The sequence below is a fragment of the Solanum lycopersicum genome, chromosome 10 (assembly GCF_036512215.1).
Source record: "Solanum lycopersicum chromosome 10, SLM_r2.1".
NCBI classification, from domain to species: Eukaryota; Viridiplantae; Streptophyta; class Magnoliopsida; order Solanales; family Solanaceae; genus Solanum; species Solanum lycopersicum.
In genome coordinates this window covers 7,150,205-7,170,834 of record NC_090809.1, presented here as the reverse complement: position 1 = coordinate 7,170,834, position 20,630 = coordinate 7,150,205, and the positions used below count along the sequence as shown (strand labels likewise).

Below are 20,630 nucleotides of genomic sequence, written 5' to 3'. Positions count from 1 at the left end.
TGTTCCAATTCTATATTTATATAAGAAATCTCTACAAAGTTGAATAAAGATAGAGACCCAAAAGAATTAGGGATAAAAGAATTGTGATATCTTTATTTAATTATAAAATAGTAGGATTTACGAGGTATTTATACAAATTATTGGAATCCTAATTATCTATTACTTTCAAGATAATGACCGTTATCCATATCGGGAAATTCCTAATTTGGTTTTGATAAATAAGGTTATATTCAACAGCCTCCATCAAACTAACGTTTTCTCTCAAGAAACATAAGTTTGGCCAACAAATAATTTTGTCTACTTCTGCACATGGCATTTTTGAATAAATCAGCCAATTGATCTTTAGAGGATATATAATTTAGGCTAATACTCCAATCTTCAACAAGTTCTCTAATATAACATCTATGTTCATGGTGCTTTCATGATGGACGGGGTTTGTTTCTATTCTGATTGCACTAGTGTTGTCGCCATAATGTGGTTGATCCTTTCATTTCGATGCAGAGTTCTAGTAGCAACCTCTACAACCAAATAATCTTAGAGTTGTGATGCCCAGAGCATACACCCTGGGCGGGATTGTCACTCAAGAACCATTATTGACTCCAAGGGAACCCTTGTCCTAACTTACTTTCTCAGTGGAAGACTTAACTTATCAAAGATAGTTCATATAGAACTTACAATGTGATAAAGAAAAAATTTAACTAGCCAATTAACCAACCTCAAGTCTCCACATACGATAATGAAAATTAAAAGACTAAAGAACTATAACTAATGGTCTATCAAGCCTATAAACAAAACGATTGTCGTTACAAGACCTCCAATCGTCCTAACAAATGAAATCCTAAAATAAATGATAAGAGGATCCCTCAAGAAAGCAAGGAACCAACCGACTCAGAGTGCTTAACTGGATCAACGCGACCATGGATGTTGATCATGATTATCTGTGTCTGCATTAATAAACGATGCAGGCCAAATGACATCACTTCATTTAATGTACAATTATGTGAGGGGACTTCTAAAAATAACATAAACTTGAATTAAATCTGAAAGAAACACTTACCTTGACTTTACTCTACTTGTAAAAAACATAACTCAATAAGAAGCAATAAAACATATGCAATGTATAGAAAGCTTCAATAATAGTACAAAGACACTCAGTTTATTAACAAATTCAATAACATAAACAACTTAACTCATGTAATGAAGTGATATAGTTTCTATGGGAGTTTCTCCAACCGATAACAACCATTATGAACCTAAGTGTTGATACAACGTCTTGCCCACACTTTTAAAATTATCGTATACATTTGTTTCAAATTGGATGCCTTAGTAGATCCACTAGTTTATGTTAAAAAGTACAAAGGAAAAATCTAAATAATATGATCATTTACTACCCCTGAGGGTTACATGGTTTATGGAGTCTTGATTCATTGTCAACTAGCGTCCCCATATCCTTGCTCAATACTACTCCTAAAGTGTACTTAGCTCATATGTTTTTAAAATAATCTTCTTTCTTTGTATGACATTATTACTTAAAACATAGCTTAAAATGGCTCTTGGAATCGTTGTTTCCTTTCTTGCTCAAATGTGAAAACATTTCTACCTTCTAGGAATATCTTTTGAAAAAATTATGAACTTCACTTGACTTACTTCTTAACTTGTAGACATGACTTTTAAATTTACTTGAATTGAATTATGGATTCAAGGTTCATGATATCATTTTGATGGATGATTTAAACATTTAAACATGTACCTTAGAATGTTGGAATCAACTAGAAAACATAGGCATGATACTATGGAACTAGTATAAAAACATGGAACTAGAAAAGTAAGAATTGTCGTCCCTGGTACTTTGAGAGGTGCAAGAGGCAAAACCTTGAAATTCAAAGACAGGATTGGGGTGCTATGGCTTGTGCGTATCCCCAGAGCCCATAATTTAGAGACCCTTTTTTAGGGATCTAAGAGAGATGGATCCCTTGGTTCTCCCAAACTTTGCTTTGCTATTTTTTAACTCCAAACTCTCTAATTTCAAATGATTCCTTCCCCAAAAGCTTGGATTAGGTTATACACTCAATATATACTAGATTAAAATCGAAATTTCACCCAAAACATGAATCAAATATCAAGAAAAAATCAAGAATAGAACCCACAATAATTCAAAAGAATTTAATCAACAACTCAAAAAATTTAATTTCAAATCTTATACTTTGCTGAATTGAATCATGATTGGCGCACGGGTGAACAAAACCAATGCTATATGATCTCACATACCTCATAGAATTGACTACTTAGAGTGTATCGCTTGTAGGGTGTTTCTTAATCATTTCATTCTTTGGACTATATGAGTTCAATTCTCCTTGATGAGTACCCAATGTCTAAATATTAGATGTTTATAACTTAAGCTCGGGAAAAGATGACGCTTTGAGCAAAGAATTTTGACAAGATCTGTAATGATTCGGGCATTATGAGTGTTTCATGGTTGGTTAAGGTCCACTTGCGATTGTAGCCAGTATTGATTCAGAAGTTATTCTTGGTTATGTAAAAAAAGATTTGTCATGATGGTTGTGTTATGGTCCAATGAGTCTCACTTTAGATTGGGTTCATGAGTTAGTTTGTGACTTGATAATCACTCTTAATTTACAGATCTTACAAAGTTTGTTTAAAAGTTCAATTGTTAGTAGTTGATTTGGATTGAATGATTTTAAGGATGTGCTCACTTAGAGAGATGAACACTGACTGTTAGGTCATAACTCCGCTTTTGGTAATATCAATTACTCTTAGTTCTTCTTCTTTATGTTCGAGGACGAACATGATTTTTAGTGGTGGATAATGTAATGATCCCAAAAGTTATTTTTGATAATTTTGAACTATTCATTGACTTTAGTTAATTATTTGATGGGTAATTGTGGATATTTGACTTAATTGATAGTTAATGGACTAAAATATCATTTATTTAAGATCTTATACCATTTGTTCCATATAATTAAATTAAGTTAGTAAAATTTATCACTTTTAGTATATATTTATTTTAGAAAAAAAAAGAAGGAAAAGACGAAACAAGGAAAACGGGAGAAAGAAAAATTTACCTGTGCAAAGAAGCGGCCGGCACAAGAACTTCTGCACACCAAGGTGAATTTCTAATGCATTAATTATTGGTTACATATTACATTAGAGTGAATTAGGATGGTGAATGTTAATTGGAGGATTTAGATTATTATTTTATAAAATAAGAAGTAATTAAATTCTTTATGGGTGATGTTGCACTGTATCACTTTGAAGGTTGTGAAAAATGGTGGGACAAAGTCATTAATCATCAATTATTATAATAACCATTTCATATTACAAACTAGTTAACCTACAGGAGTTGATATCTTTGTCTCAAAGTTATTGTCACCTTTGATTTCATAACTAGTGATTCCCGTATTTAGTAATTCTTTTTTTTACTATCACATTATATATTAAGTTTGGTATATTGATATATGTGATTAAATAACGGGTGTATTATAGTATATGAAAGCTATTAGACTTGTAATATTTTAATAAATTATGACTTAACCCTAGGCTTGAAATTTGGAGAAAATTGAAAGAGTAGATATGGTAATTGGTGTCAAGATTTAGGAACTTGATTACATGTTTGGATCAGTTTTTGGATCTAAGCTAGACAAATAGTGGTATGAATGTTTCTAATTTTGAAATCTTATTGTGAATATGTACTTGAATAGATAACATTGGTTCAGATGCTATATGAAATGGGGAGGCTCAAGTCCCAGAGTGATTGTTCGACTATCTTGAGGCAAGTGGATTTCTAAACTCTTGTTAAGTGTATGAAATGTGTGTATGTCCTTGTGGTATATGTTGGGAGTAACGGGATTGGTGATGGGTTGACTTGTCCACATTGATTAATTCTAATGATGAAAAGAATGGGGATAACAAAAGGCATTGTGATTAATTGTTTATGTGTGTTGTGTTGAGAAAGGGTTGAAGGCTTGTTGAATCATTGTTTATGTAACTTCATATTTTTGTGGTTGTGAACTGTGCGATGTTATGAAAATGGTCATCTCCTCATTATATGTGTGAACTTGTCATCTGCATTATTCTGAGGCATTGGTTGTGGCAAGTGTTATGTGCATTGAGAAATAATGGGTACTTAAGAGGATGTACCATTTCGAGGGACGTATCGCGCGCCGCGATGGATACTATATTTCGAGGGACGTATCGCGCGCCGCGATGGTTACTATTATCGAGGGTCGTGTCGTGCGCCGCGACAGATGCATGGACAGATATGTCCCCCATGGGTCCCGGACTGAGAGACAGCGGGTGTGTATCACTAGGTCAGACATGCATCATTATACTTGACATTGCATTCCATTACATTGCACATACTTATCATTAGCGAACTTGATATTGTGTTTTGCTGATCTAGTGATTGCCTTTTTGCGGAACTTGTGATTGTTGAATACTGAGCTTGTTATTGAGGATATATAAATTGTTGAAGTGTGTTATTGAGGATATGTAAATGTTTGGAAGTGTTGCTATTGAGGATATCTAATTTGTTTAAGTGTTGATGTCGAGGATATATAATTTGTAAAGTGTTGTTGTGGAGGATATGTAATTTGTTAAAGTGTTGTTGTGGAGGATATGTAATTTGTCTAAATGTTTTTGTTGAGTTACGTTCTATGTAAACTGTGAGTTGTTAGGTTGGGCTGATGTTTATGTAGGTTGTAGTTGTGGAGGTTCGGTTGGGGGTGGTAGGAGTACCCGTATTTCATCCCCTTAGCTTGTGTTTAGAGGTTTACTTGCTGAGTACCGTGTGGTTTGGTACTCACACCCCTTTCTTCTACAAATTTTTGTAGGTTACTAGCCCGGACTTTATGATATATTCTCTTCTTTTCCGAGGCTTCCTGGAGATTTTGTGAGGTAGTTGTTGGTCATCTCAGCATCCCTCCTTACTCTTGTTTATGATTTTGTTCTACTCTAGAAACAATATCATATGAGACTTATATTTTCTTTTGATCCGATTGTAATACTTTAGACGCTTGTACACGTGACAACCAGGTTTTGGGGTATAATGTAAGTTGATAGTAAATTTTCCGCATTTTTTATTGTAATAGTTGAGTTTTAGGCTTACTTGTCTTGGTGGGATAAGACAAGTGCCATCACGTCCATTTTGGGTCGTGACAAAATGGTATCAGAGCCCCAGGTTCATAGGTCTCACGTGTGTACAAGTTGAGTCTAAATAGTGTCTTGATGATCGGTATGGAGACGTCTTTACCTATCTTCGAGAGGCTGTAGTGACTTTTAGGAAATATCTTCACTTCTTGGATCTCTATTGTGCGTACTTGGTCCCATTTTGATTCTTATCGCTTCACTCCATTCGCTCTCATTTATGTGATGACTCGTGCGTAGTTCCTTTTGTGAATCATTGGCATGTCGTGTATTGGTTTGATGTTAGATCTGGTATTAAGGTGAAAATGATATACTTATGAAACAAATGTGTGATCATATTTGAAGGGGTTGATTAAGGTTAGTGAACATAGTAAAATAAATAAATAATATAGTACTTCTGTCGTATAGGCGGAATCGAAAATAGTTCGAGAACCGAAAGTGAAAGTATTAAAGGAAAGGCTAGATATGGAACAAATTTTGTAATATTTTACGTCTATTTGATTGGTAGAAATGTGTGGTTTAGTTGGGTGCGATCTTCTCGATATGTATGATATGTTCTAGTTGTGGATTAAATAAATTTTTGCAGTGTGACGCTAGTGGTATGGAAATGAATACGTCGATTGTCAAGTGTGAATATTAACTACTTAAAGAGTTATAAGTTATATCACATGTTCGTACAATTAGATTCAATGTTACATTCATATTTGAGAAACTAACTAGTTTGTTACTACGGTTGCTTGAGTAAAAACATTGTTATAAGGGATGTTTTAGTGGTGGATTGTTGGAATGATATTAATACGTCAATTTATGGAGTGTATCTCGATGTTTCTAATTGAGAAGTGGTCGAAGGGAATGGATATACCAGAATGAAAAAGAACTTATGGGTAAGAAAAGTCTCAAAGAGTATACTTGTGTAAAGATAATTGAAGATTATAGTAAGAAAATACATGTAAAATCGGGTTAGTCCTTTGATTTTGTTGGTATAACTGGGTTTGAGGTGTCATGTCATTGAGAATATTGACTTCGTGGTGATGACAAATGCTAAGTGATCATATTGGTAATAAGAGTTTGTGATGGATTGTGACTGAGACATAACTATATGATAAAGATTGTGGGTTAAATGATTTTTTTTATGATAGTAACGACCTGCGAGTATTTATCGCTATGATCTGCTACTTTTTGATGAGTAACGTTGTTGCATGAAAAGTTATAAGAGGTGTTGTGACTCTGCTTAAATAAAATTGAAAAGAGCTAGAGTCACAAATGAAAAGAATTAGTGGGATCTAGTTTAGTCATTTGAAGGAGGTGATCGAGAACAAAGATATTTACTTTGAGTGCAAGTACAAAAGATATATCTTCATATGGTAGAAGATGGAGTTTATCGACATGTGATCTCATCTATTTTGCTCTAATTATGATAATAGTGTCACATGTTCATAATATTGGTTCAATACTATTTGATAAATTTAAGAAAGAAGTCTAAAGACATTTGACTTGAGTGTGATAATAAATTCTTTTATGATTTTGAGTTTGATATTGAATATGATAAGATTGTGAAAAATATGATATGGTCGATGGATAGGCGACCAATGAGAAGCTAAGATACGTGAATTCATAAAATCTTTAAGATATGAATTAATGTTCATAGATAAAGGGAATGGGTTACACAGTTGGGTCCAAAACTGAAGTTTTTCATGGTAAATTTAGGTTTGTGGTAATGTGTTTTATGGAGGTATGAATAATTAAAGTAAGAATTGATCGATTGCATCAGATATTGAGAATTTAAAATAACATGTGCAAGGTTAGGATCGTAGAGTTTGTTACTTTTAATTGTTAAAGGACTTAAGAAAGTATTTCTATCAAGGAATTGATTTACATTGTATGGGATGTTAGCCAAAGAATAAGATTGGTAAGGTGATTAGACAAGGAACAAGAATGTGGTGTATATAAAAAAAATTAAGATATTCAAAATTTTCCGTCCTAAGAAGAATTTAAGAAAAGTTAAGGAATAAGACACTCGTATAAGCCCTTGGTTGGTAGTTGGACGATTTATTGATTTTCACCTATGACGTTAGATATGACTGTGAGATGAACTAGTCCTACAAAGACTTATTACGAGTTATTTATGGATTTTTCTTAAAAAATTGAGTTTTGGTTAGGTGACAAGCGACTATGTGTGGAATATTTTTTGTTATTATGTCGAGTTAAGTTGTTCAATATGATAGGTACCTTATTTATATTCAACAATGTGGACCTACAATTCTACACGATTAATAAAGATTTTGATGGGACTGAAACTACTTTGTTGATGAAACTATGTAGATTGTTATAATGTGTTACATAGAAATTTGATGGTTAGTAGAGATTATGAGCTTATAATATATAGGATTATTGGGTGACTAACAGTTTCTTAAGTGTTGATATGAGATATATGATGGTATGAATAGGAAGTTGAAAAATGGTATTTGAAAATTTACGTGAAGTTGACATTGTAATTCAATTATTTTACCTCAATGGAAAAGTATTTTTAGACTGGTAATTAGTGCTATCACTCTTGGGTGTGACTCATTGTTGTCATGCGATGCTTAAAAGGGAAAGAGAGGAAGACCTAGTTCAAAAAAAAAATTTAAGGCGATAATGTGTTCGCTAAGAATACTTTAATACCAGAGACGGTTTAATAGTAAGGTAAATGGATGGTGTGCCTATAATGTTTATTGGTATTAAGAGTTTTAGATACATTGGATTATTGTGAAAAGTATGTGGGGTTTGGTACTAACAAAACGGGGATCAAACTGGTTGGTTGTGTGTGGATAAAAATCGAGAGATGTACTCAAATGAATGGAATATTTGATGTGGGAATTATGGAAGAAGTTTTTAGTGTTATTCAACCTTGGTTTTGTAAATTCTTATGTGACAACCTTCTTCGTATTGGACACTATTTATAGTATGATTCATTACTTATATTACGCGTGGTTCCACACCTATGAGTGAATTCTTAGTGGTGAATCAGATGTGCCGATCCTCTTATGTCCTCTTGATATGATAGGATCCTTGGAAAGAATTAACCATTTCAGTTATGGGAGATTTAGTGTTGTTTGGGATAGTTGAAATATACCAGTGATTCTACATGCACAACTTTGCTTATGAGGATTTATAAAAAAAAAAAGCTTCCGTGAATAGTTATGGTTATCTAACAATGGTGTTAAAGGTTTTCATCATAGAGTGTATCGCTTGTTGGGTGTTTCTTAATCATTTCATTCTTTGGACTATATGAGTTCAATTCTCCTTGATGAGTACCCAATGTCTAAATATTAGATGTTTATAACTTAAGCTCGGGAAAAGATCACGCTTTGAGCAAAGAATTTTGACAAGATCTGTAATGATTCGGGCATTATGAGTGTTTCATGGTTGGTTAAGGTCCACTTGTGATTGTAGCCAGTATTGATTCAGAAGTTATTCTTCGTTATGTAAGAAAAGATTTGTCATGATGGTTGTGTTATGGTCCAATGAGTCTCACTTTAGATTGGGTTCATGAATTAGTTTGTGACTTGATAATCACTCTTAATTTACAGATCTTACAAAGTTTGTTTAAAAGTTCAATTGTTAGTAGTTGATTTGGATTGAATGATTTTAAGGATGAGCTCACTTAGAGAGATGAACACTGACTGTTAGGTCATAACTCCGCTTTTGGTAATATCAATTACTCTTAGTTCTTCTTCTTTATGTTCGAGGACGAACATGATTTTTAGTGGTGGATAATGTAATGATCCCGAAAGTTATTTTTGATAATTTTGAACTATTCATTGACTTTAGTTAATTATTTGATGGGTAATTGTGGATAATTGACTTAATTGATAGTTAATGGACTAAAATATCATTTATTTAAGATCTTATACCATTTGTTCCATATAATTAAATTAAGTTAGTAAAATTTATCACTTTTAGTATATATTTATTTTAGAAAAAAAAAAGAAGGGAAAAGACGAAACAAGGAAAACGGGAGAAAGAAAAATTTACCTGTGCAAAAAAGCGGCCGGCACAAGAACTTCTGCACACCAAGGTGAATTTCTAATGCATTAATTATTGGTTACATATTACATTAGAGTGAATTAGGATGGTGAATGTTAATTGGAGGATTTAGATTATTATTTTATAAAATAAGAAGTAATTAAATTCTTTATGGGTGATGTTGCACTGTATCACTTTGAAGGTTGTGAAAAATGGTGGGACAAAGTCATTAATCATCAATTATTATAATAACCATTTCATATTACAAACTAGTTAACCTACAGGAGTTGATATCTTTGTCTCAAAGTTATTGTCACCTTTGATTTCATAACTAGTGATTCCCGTATTTAGTAATTCTTTTTTTTCCTATCACATTATATATTAAGTTTGGTATATTGAGATATGTGATTAAATAACGGGTGTATTATAGTATATGAAAGCTATTAGACTTGTAATATTTTAATAAATTATGACTTAACCCTAGGCTTGAAATTTGGAGAAAATTGAAAGAGTAGATATGGTAATTGGTGTCAAGATTTAGGAACTTGATTACATGTTTGGATAGGTTTTTGGATCTAAGCTAGACATATAGTGGTATGAATGTTTCTAATTTTGAAATCTTATTGTGAATATGTACTTGAATAGATAACATTGGTTCAGATGCTATATGAAATGGGGAGGCTCAAGTCCCAGAGTGATTGTTCGACTATCTTGAGGCAAGTGGATTTCTAAACTCTTGTTAAGTGTATGAAATGTGTGTATGTCCCTGTGGTATATGTTGGGAGTAACGGGATTGGTGATGGGTTGACTTGTCCACATTGATTAATTCTAGTGATGAAAAGAATGGGGATAACAAAAGGCATTGTGATTAATTGTTTATGTGTGTTGTGTTGAGAAAGGGTTGAAGGCTTGTTGAATCATTGTTTATGTAACTTCATGTTTTTGTGGTTGTGAACTGTGCGATGTTATGAAAATGGTCATCTCCTCATTATATGTGTGAACTTGTCATCTACATTATTCTGAGGCATTGGTTGTGGCAAGTGTTATGTGCATTGAGAAATAATGGGTACTTAAGAGGATGTACCATTTCGAGGGACGTATCGCGCGCCGCGATGGATACTATATTTCGAGGGACGTATCGCGCGCCGCGATGGTTACTATTATCGAGGGTCGTGTCGTGCGCCGCGACAGATGCATGGACAGATATGTCCCCCATGGGTCCCGGACTGAGAGACAGCGGGTGTGTATCACTAGGTCAGACATGCATCATTATACTTGACATTGCATTCCATTACATTGCACATACTTATCATTAGCGAACTTGATATTGTGTTTTGCTGATCTAGTGATTGTCTTTTTGCGGAACTTGTGATTGTTGAATACTGAGCTAATTATTGAGGATATATAAATTGTTGAAGTGTGTTATTGAGGATATGTAAATTTTTGGAAGTGTTGCTATTGAGCCTATCTAATTTGTTTAAGTGTTGATGTCGAGGATATATAATTTGTAAAGTGTTGTTGTGGAGGATATGTAATTTGTTAAAGTGTTGTTGTGGAGGATATGTAATTTGTCTAAATGTTTTTGTTGAGTTACGTTCTATGTAAACTGTGAGTTGTTAGGTTGGGCTGATGTTTATGTTGGTTGTAGTTGTGGAGGTTCGGTTGGGGGTGGTAGGAGTACCCGTATTTCATCCCCTTAGCTTGTGTTTAGAGGTTTACTTGCTGAGTACCGTGTGGTTTGGTACTCACCCCTTGCTTCTACAAATTTTTGTAGGTTACTAGCCCGGACTTTATGATATATTCTCTTCTTTTCCGAGGCTTCCTGGAGATTTTGTGAGGTAGTTGTTGGTCATCTCAGCATCCCTCCTTACTCTTATTTATGATTTTGTTCTACTCTAGAAACAATATCATATGAGACTTATATTTTCTTTTGATCCGATTGTAATACTTTAGACGCTTGTACACGTGATAACTAGGTTTTGGGGTATAATGTAAGTTGATAGTAAATTTTCCGCATTTTTTATTGTAATAGTTGAGTTTTAGGCTTACTTGTCTTGGTGGGATAAGACGAGTGTCATCACGTCCATTTTTGGGTCGTGACAAATATATCATCTATATATACAATATAATTTTCTAACTGGTTAAAATAGTTATCCATAAAATATTGATATCTACTTGGTGCATTTTTATATCCAAACGGTAAAACATTTCATTCATAGAAACATTGCGGTACTGTGAATGTTGTTAGCTGTTTAGATTCTTCTTCTAGTTTTAGATGATAAAATCCTGATTTACAGTCAAATTTACTGAAATAGTTATATCCTTGTATTTTTCTTATTTTTAGTATTTTATTTGGTATTGGGTAATTATATGTTTTAGTTTTAGCATTTAGATTACGATAATCTATGACCGTTCTACTTTTACCTCTTTTTTGTTCATTATGTTTTATAACTATGAATGCTTGTATGTTTGTTTACTATTACTTTCTTGTATGTAATTATTTTCTAATAGTTCATCTATATGTATTTTGAATTCTTTTAAATCATCAAAGTTATATTTTAATGGTTTCTGTGTTATTATACTATTTTCATCTATTAGTTCAATTTTTACTTTTGTCTTATGTTTTTCCCATCCTTGTAATGGAACTTCATTGTATAGTTGTTCTAGTTTTTCATTAAATAATCTTACTTTGTCTATTGTAAATATGATAATTTCTAATTGTGTTATTTGTTTCTTATTTATATTTTTCATTTCTTGGTTTATTTTTTCACTTCCTTTTATCCATTCCATAGGTTTTCGTTGTTTATTATTTACTCTTTTTCCTCCTATCTTGTTTCCGCATGGTGTAGTAAACCATCAGTGTGTTTTTGTTATTATATGTGGGTAGAATTTATCTAAAAATGTCATTCCTAGTAACATATCTTTTGTTGTAAACTCAAAATTATACATTTCTTCTATTGTCAGTATTTTATCCCATATTTGTATTTTTATATTTTTTGTTGTGTATCTAATCATACTTCCTTCATTATTAAATCCTGTTACTACCATCGGTGTTTTTAAGTTTCCCATTTATCTTCTGGTAAACACTTATATTTACATATATTTGCTTTTGCTCATGTATCTGTCATAGGGGTATAATATCTGTTGTGATATCCTTCTACAATAATTTTTGCAAGTATAAATATTTTCATTATTCATGTTGTTCTTTTTATAATTACTTTCTTATTTTGGCAAGTTATTGTTAATTGTTCATTTTCTATATTGTATGGTTTAACTTTTTCTAACCATTTTATTCCTAATGTAACATTTTGATCTCCTTGGTAAATTTTAAATGGTATAATTAAAGGTATTCCTCCTATAATTACTTCTTTCTCTGTTATTTCTTCATTTGTATTTACTATCTCGCTAGGTAGTCCAGGGCATAAGTGTCTTGTTTTTATGATTTCTGTTTCTAATACTAATTCACTTCCTATGTAATTTTCTTCTTGCCCTATATTTATTAAAATTTTATATCTTCTTTGATCTATTATTCCTGTTATAAAATAATGGTATGGCGTTATATCTTCTATTAAATTTTTTGGAATTTCATAGTTTCTTCTAGATGTACTCATTCTTGATGAGGTAGCTCTTGTTAACGTATTTGGTACACTTGAAGTACTTAATCTTTCTTTTACAATTTCTAAATCTTCTTCTATGTCGATTTCTTTATAGCTATAGTCATTATTGTCTATTACAGTAATTATTTTTTCGAAAGCATTTTCTATCTTTATTTTATCAATTTTATTTCTTGTTGTTACTTTATGTTTTGTTGTTAATATATATAAGTTTTTACATCTTGCTGTAAATATTTTACTGTCTGGTGCTAGTTCTATTCCTGACATTTTCCAATATAGAACTAATGATTTATCTATATTTCTATCTGTTAATGCTACTGTATAATTGACACTTATTATAAATTTAAATTTTTGATATATTAGGTTTCCTTTTACTGCACTAATTATGCTTTTTTCTATAAGGTGTATACTTCTATCAAGTGCCAAGTATATTTCAATAGGTGTATCTATTCCTTCTCTAAAACAAGCTTTTATTAATATTTCTGTTCCTCCTAAATGTACACATTTTATTGGTGTTTTAGCTTTTATATCTTGTATTTCTTTATTTATTATTCGTTTACTTAGTATAGGTATGTGCTTTTCCTCTTGTATATTTGCAATCTATGATATGTTCTTTCTGACTAACTACATAGTATTCTTCTTTTTGTCTTTTAAACCAATTTCTTAAAGTAGGTATTTCAAGTACTTTTTCAACACTTAAATCTAATTCTTTTCCTTTTATTTGTTCAAATATTGTATTATCAAATATAATTTTTTGTTCTGATAATTCTTCATTTTGATAATCTTCTTTAGATATTATTTTTATATCATCTTCAGACATTATATTTCTTCATCTGTTTCATTATTATGTAGATTAATATTTTCTTCTTCATTTTCAGTTTCTATATCTGATACTTCATATATACTATCGTTTTCACTTAATTCATAGTCTATATATTCTATTTGCATATATTCAACATTATCTATGATTATTTTTGCAATCTGTTTTCTTTTTGGATCTTTGGGTAATTTACAATCTCTAGCTAAATGTCCTATCTTTCCGCAATTATAACAAGTACATTGGGATATTTTTCTTTTTGGTCTATATGGTCTTTTTATTTTATAATTTTTTATATAGTATCTTCGTCTTGGTTTTTTATATTTATACTTGGTTTTAGTTTTTCTATAATTTTTATATTGTCTAGGTTTTTGCTTTTTATAATATTTATTTGTACATCCAAACTGTGGTGCTGTTTTATTTTTACAACATGCTAAATTTTTAATTAGTACTTTCTCCATTTTTAATTTTTCTTTCTGATTTTCACATAGTTGTACAAACCATTGATGTAAGAATTTTATTCTAGCTCCTAAAGTATCTACTAATCCTTCATCATTCCAATCTTTAATTATTTTTGTGCTAAATGGTTCTGGTAATTTTGTAAAATATTGTAGTCTTATTTCTCTTGCTTCATTTATATCGTATTTTGCTTTGTAGTAATATTCTTTAAATGCACATGTATATTCTTCTATGTAACACATTTTACATATAGCTAATTTTGTCATAAGTTGTCTATTTATTATTTTTTCTCTGTTTTGTTCTCTTATATCTTTGGTCATACCTCCAAATTCATTTCTTATTGCTGATTCATATTTATCTAGTATATCTATATTTGATGTTGATGGAGATCCATCCATTTTCTTATCACTTCTAAGTACTTCTAAACTTTCTGGGGGTAAATTTTCTATCCATAATTTTGTTATTCCTACAAATGTTCTTTCTATATATTTCGGCGTTTCTCTCGCTGTTATTTTATTATCAATCAGTTGTTTAGATATATTCCCTATCCATATTAATATTGCTTTATTTATATCTGTAACACAATCTAGATCTAAGAAATTATATTGTTCAGTTATTGGTTTAGGTATCCATTTTTTATTTAATCTGCTATTCCATATTGCATTTGCTCTGTCTGATTGTTCATAATTTTCTGTATAATAAGTTGGTGGTGTCCATTTAGGACTATTTCTAGGACTATTATCTGGGGTTTTAACTCCTGATGTGCTAGGTTTATTCATATCTCCTGTGTTTATTTCTAATTTTTTTTGTTTATTTACTTGTTCTAGGATTTCTGTGTATATTTCACTTATATCACTTATTTCTGAATTTTGATCATTTATCCTATCTGATTCGTTTAGTTCATCTATTTCATTTACTTCAAGGTTTTCCTTTAATTTTTGTTTTCTATCATTTATTTCATTAGTTAACTCGAATTCTTTTTCTTTTTGTTTTTCTTTTTGTTTAATTTCATATAATAATTTTAACTTAGTTAATTCTTGTTCTAATTCATTTATCCTTGTATTTTTTATTTCTTCTAAATGTTGTACTTCTTGTTTTGCTTGTATTTTTATTTTTTCAATTTCTTTTGATTTATCTATTTCTTCATTTTCTTTTGTTATTCTTATCATAGCTGTTAAACTATCTTCTAATTTTGTTGTTTCTTTTTCTAACATTAAATATAAATTATTTCCTATTTTTTTATATCGTCTTCCTAGGTTTGAAAATATTATTTTTATCATTAATCCATCTTGATTTTCATATGTCTTTTCATCTATTGCAAACTCTTCTTTATTCATTATAATTTATAATTTATGTTATGTTGTAATTTATATTCAAGGTGATCTATTTGTATTTCTAACATAAATATAACTTTTCTTTGTGCTAATATTGATTTATTACATACTTCTGCTAACATGTTTTCTGTTAATCTTTCTTTCCTATGTTGTAGTTCTTGTCTTTTTTCATCTATTTTTTCTATCAATTGTTGCTTGTATATTTCTTTGTTCATATTATTTTGTTTAGATAACAAATATATTTATATTCCGTTTTTGAAATTATATTTATCAAATGATTTGTCTTATCATTACTTGTCTTAGTGAGTTGTGATAGTTCATATTCTATGTATAAAGGTTTTAACTTTTTCCATATCTTTCGTACTTTTCTATCTATCCTGGTTTTTGTTATTTTAGTTTCTTTACCTAGTGTTGTATTATTCTTCATGTCTTTAAGAAAATATTTTTTCTATTAGCCTTTGTCTATGTTCTATTTTTTTTTCCATTTATATTTTTCTGTACAAAATTTTAAAAAGTTTACTTAATTTGCTTGGATCTTTAATAAATTTTATCTTATAAATACTATTACTTCATTTTTGTCAAATTTCAAACCTTTTTGGTTCAATCATTCTTTTATAATTCTAATTCTTTTTTATCATATAGATCTATGTTTTCTTTAGTTTTTACCCAATATTGTAAGTACATATAATTTATCATTGATCTCTTAATATTTCTAGATCATCATAAGTCTATGTCAAAATTATTATCATAAAAATCATCTTGTATAACTAATTTAGCTCAACCTTGAATTGTTACTTCTATTATCTCATATGTTTATAATATATCATAAATTGTTCTTTTTATATATGTATTAAGACCTTTTAATATATAGAATATTAATATCTTGTAATTAATATCATCATCTAATAAATAGGAGTTCATTTTATTCATTTTTTCGCTAAAAAAATTTATTCCTTCCAACCTCTTAGTAGATTATACTTATTTATTATGTAATAATAATGATTTAATAATCATCTCGTCTGGTCACTACTACAGTTTTATTCTTTGATCAGTTACCCTAATAGCGCCTCAACTTTATATAAAAAATTGTATTTAAATGACGTCCATTATTTATGGTCATAACCTCAAGAGGAAAGACTATTGGTGACCTTTTTGCTACTGATATCTTTTTTTGTTTTGTTGGTTCAATTTGTTTACAAAATTGAGTAAAGGAAAAAAATAATACTACTAAAAAATGTAACTTTCTTCCCATATTTAAATTTGGAATGTTTTTGAAATGTTTCTACGATATCTGGTCATTTTTTTCTCAAAAAATAATAAACTTTATGATAATATATATTAATTATTTAAAAGAACTTGTCTAATGTTCTTTCAATTATAATTATTAACTAAAAAACCCTTAACATAGAGTTTGATGCATACGCCACATCGAGAGGACCCAATATACCTTGCCAAAGGTATAGAGACATAACAGTGGTGTGATCATTAAAATTTATGCCCAACCGAAAGGACTTATAAGCCTATGTGGGCACGTAGTTTTGGGACGTAAGGGTACGCTAAACGCTAGTCCAACTAGGTGCTAAGTCTACTCCCTGTTGAATAAGAAAAGCTCAAAATGCACTCAAATACTAAGTAGCTCAAAATACTTGATATGTTATCTTAGAATGCAACATATATATACTAAAGATATGACATTCAAAATTTGAAGCATGATTTTCTGCCTGATTTTTTTTGCGAGTATAATTCATGAAGTATGATAAATTTACACAAACAAGGATTCTGAGTTCTATGAATGCAACTACACTTATTACCAAGAAATAGATTATTCAGATCATGGAAACTATAACAACTAAAATCCCAATAAATCTTCAAAATATGGAAACCTTAGGTTTGAACAGTTTATGAGAAACCACAGAATTAAGTGAATGCTAGGGATCTAATGGGTAAAAAAAACTCACTAGTGAAATCTCAAGTACCTCGTGATGAAAAATATGGAGAAATTCTTAGAATTTCGGGACCCAACTTGAAGAAACCTCTGTTTGTTGTTGGGAGAAAATGTCGCCTCTTTCAATTCTTTTCTTTCTAACTTTGATGATTTTAGAAGAACGAGAGTTTTACGTAGTCTCTGACTAGTTTACAGAGATTAGATTGAGTAAACGATGTAGTTTATGTACCAAACACATAGGGGAAAAGACCAATGCGACCCTAACTTAAATGATGTTGAAGTGACTTCAAACAGGCTTCACGAGCCGTCTAGAGCCCCATGGCCCATCAAGTGGATTTTGAAGATGCTTAGCCCAACATGACTTCACTAAAACGAGCAAATCGTTTTACTCCGGGCTCGGCAAACTTGGTGGTGTTGAAAAGAAGAATCAAAAGACCTTTAATTTGATAGGTCGTGGGTCACCCAAGTCATTTTGTGTTGAAATATATGATTATTTGAAGTTGACTCAAACCTCGAATTCCATCAAGCCTCTTTCACGATCCACTTCACGGCTCGTGTGAAGCTCCATGGACCATGTAGTGATCAATGGTCCTTCACAATAGCCATGGTGGTTATGTGTCCCCTTCACAGACCACTTACGGCCCATGTAGAGCTCTACCACTATAAAAGAAAGTGTGAATTATATTATGATTTTCGTGGAGATTAGTATGAAAATACGTAGTAAACTTATTTTCTATAAATTTTCATATTAATTCTCAGGAAAATAACCATGTAATTCATGATTTTCTTGTAGTATACGAAGCGTTTAATTGTTTGTGGTTTTTCCCCTTTTGTTGGGTGCACAACCACAAGTGGTGGACCCCTCCATGATTTGTCCTTCTCTCTTGTTTTATCTTAGTTCTGATTTTTGAGATGTTACATAGGATAACAATCATGTCAGGTTCAGTGGCATGGATAACGGTTAAACGGAATTTGTGGTTCAAACCATAAACGATAAGGGTAGTTTTAATTTAAAATATAAACGAAGGATAAATTTGAGCTATTTTGAATAGTTCAATGATATTTTTGACTTTTTTCTGTTTTCTTTTCCTACTTACACTGGTTAGTGAATATATACATAATTAAGGAGATTCCGGAAATTCTCCATAGTTCATTTTTATATGTATGTTTGACAATCAGTTATTTAACAATTTTGCCACATAAATTAAAATGAAGAAAGTCTAAAAAGATTTTATTATTGAGGCAATAATAAGTCAAGATACAACCCACAAATTGGAAGGAACCAAAGCTTCTTATTCATGAATGAATAACAAGCTCGATTCAAACCTAGGTACAAATTATATAGGAATTGTAAATTAATTAAAAGCTCTTATTTTGGTGGATATTCAAAGTAGTATAAGTAGGGACTCTCTCATCTTATTTTGGTGGAAATTAACAACTCTTATTAAGCATTGATTTTGAAAGCCTCCAATGCTGCGTGGTATACTGCTCTGTTTTTGAAGTAATGTGGCAAAAACTCAGTGCCCCATTTGAAGGGTTTGAACAGTGGCGGATTCTCCGGACCAACAAATGATTTTGCTGGCTCGACCACATTTGCTGGACAAAAATAAGTACCGATGGCGGTACGTGCTTGAGTTTTATTTGTCACCACTCGATGTGCAACACTTTTCAACTTTCCATTGGTCATTACCTGTATTATGAAGTCAAGTTAAATGACACATTACGTTTATGTATATTGTCATAAATGAATGTTAAAAGAAATATTACCGTTATTGGGAAACCAAAATTAACAACAAATGCATGTGGTAGAGGTTCCACACCAATCCATTCATCATTCTTGAGTATTTGAAGGCCATATACTTGTTGTTGGCAAATGGTTATGAGATTAGGATCACAATGTCCACCAGTTCCCAAAGTTGAACTTGGATCTGGGCATATTGGATAGTGATTGACAAACATTCTCTGCCCATGACCTTTGCCAAAGTACCCAGCCTCCAAGCCTAGTCCTTCGCTTACCAAATCGAAGATTATCATGCTCAACTTTCTAACTTCAGAAGAATATGCACCAATAACCTCCCTGAAAGTTCATTCTCATATTTAACTTTCACAGAAAATCCATCTACAAATCGGCTATCATTTCATCTACTAATTTATGATTGAGATATAGTTAGGTACCTAAATGTTGGAGGGTTACTTGGCCAAGTTTGTTTATCTTGTCCATCAATATTGCAGTTGTGTTCCAAGACTTCCTTCCAGTATTTATGCTCCTTTGAAGCATGATGCTTGGGATTGTTGGTGTAGAGTGTTTCTTCTTTTTCTGCATAATTTTCTTTCTCTTTCACTGGCAAATTGAAAAACTCTTCGTAGACTTCCATTGCCTCGTCCATTAAATCATCCGGTATCCCGTGATTAATTACCTGTGTCATTATTCTATTGTCTTCAGTTTGAATTCATCTTATTTGTGACTTGGCACGAATTTTAAGAAAATAAAGAATATTCTCAATCTTGTGATGCTAGAATAATGTTATGTCTATTGTACGAAAATATCATTTAATTTCGTACTCCTAAACATGTCATGTGCAAAACTGTAATTAAAGTATTAAGTATTGTCAAAAAGGAAAGGAATCATTTTCTTAAACAGACTAAAAAGGAATACTATTAGCATGAAACATATTATGAACCTGAAAAAAGCCATATTGTTCCAATGCTTTCACAAGTTGTTGAGCGGCAACAGCTCGTTCTTCGCCCAAATCAATTACTGGAATTTCTTTGTCAATGGGAACTGGAGCTAGTGGCCTTTCATGCATTGGTAAGACATAAGTTGGAGTAACTGCATTTAATTTACTAGAGATCATGTGGTTTGCCATATATTATTCTTCTTTGAATGAATCTCTTTTTGTTTGTGTTCCTACATGAGATGAAGGACTATTTATAGGGAGAGAATTGCACATCACATCCTTTAAGTGTTTGATAAGTTACTTTAACCTACCCAATGTTTCATAAATGATTGGCAATCCAACTATTAGAAAATCAAACACTAGTCTATGGACCAGGTGATATATTGTTGGTTTCTATCCCAACCTAACTGTGTTGAGATTTTGCCATATACATGAAGAAATTTGGTGAATTCTACGGATAGCAATAGAGCAGGGCGGGTACAAGACAGGGCAGAGCAATATTAATGTTGTGAAATTATTCTTACATGACTCCAACTGTAAAATTTTCGTTGTTAGAACTTAGAAGTGTATCGACTTCACTACTTTTCACATGTTTATGTTTTCCTATTTTCT

The 20,630-nt window shown here is 31.3% G+C and overlaps 1 protein-coding gene and 1 long non-coding RNA gene across 2 annotated transcripts; one reads left to right on the top strand and one right to left on the bottom strand.

Moving 5' to 3' along the window:
- The first annotated feature begins 3,063 nt into the window (after nt 1-3,063).
- LOC138339113 (uncharacterized) lies at nt 3,064-5,094 on the top strand. The gene is made up of 2 exons (XR_011212168.1): nt 3,064-3,126; nt 3,720-5,094. It is a non-coding gene; the product is annotated as an uncharacterized lncRNA (long non-coding RNA).
- A 7,855-nt stretch (nt 5,095-12,949) lies between these two features.
- LOC101246190 (hyoscyamine 6-dioxygenase-like) lies at nt 12,950-20,268 on the bottom strand. The gene is made up of 4 exons (XM_004248515.5): nt 20,022-20,268; nt 19,516-19,757; nt 19,108-19,417; nt 12,950-19,030 (listed from the first exon to the last, which is right to left on the bottom strand). Exons 1-4 carry the CDS (start codon nt 20,205-20,207, stop codon nt 18,785-18,787), a joined length of 984 nt encoding a protein of 327 aa, XP_004248563.1. The 5' UTR covers nt 20,208-20,268; the 3' UTR covers nt 12,950-18,784.
- Nucleotides 20,269-20,630: the final 362 nt, after the last annotated feature.

Excerpts from the sequence above, each read along its gene's own strand:
- LOC101246190 (XM_004248515.5), bottom strand. The coding sequence starts at position 20,207 with ATGGCAAACCACATGATCTCTAGTAAATTAAATGCAGTTACTCCAACT. Across the intron at positions 19,758-20,021 it reads AACAATATGGCTTTTTTCAG|GTAATTAATCACGGGATACC; the intron begins GTTCATAATATG and ends ATAATGACACAG. Across the intron at positions 19,418-19,515 it reads AGTAACCCTCCAACATTTAG|GGAGGTTATTGGTGCATATT; the intron begins GTACCTAACTAT and ends ATGAACTTTCAG.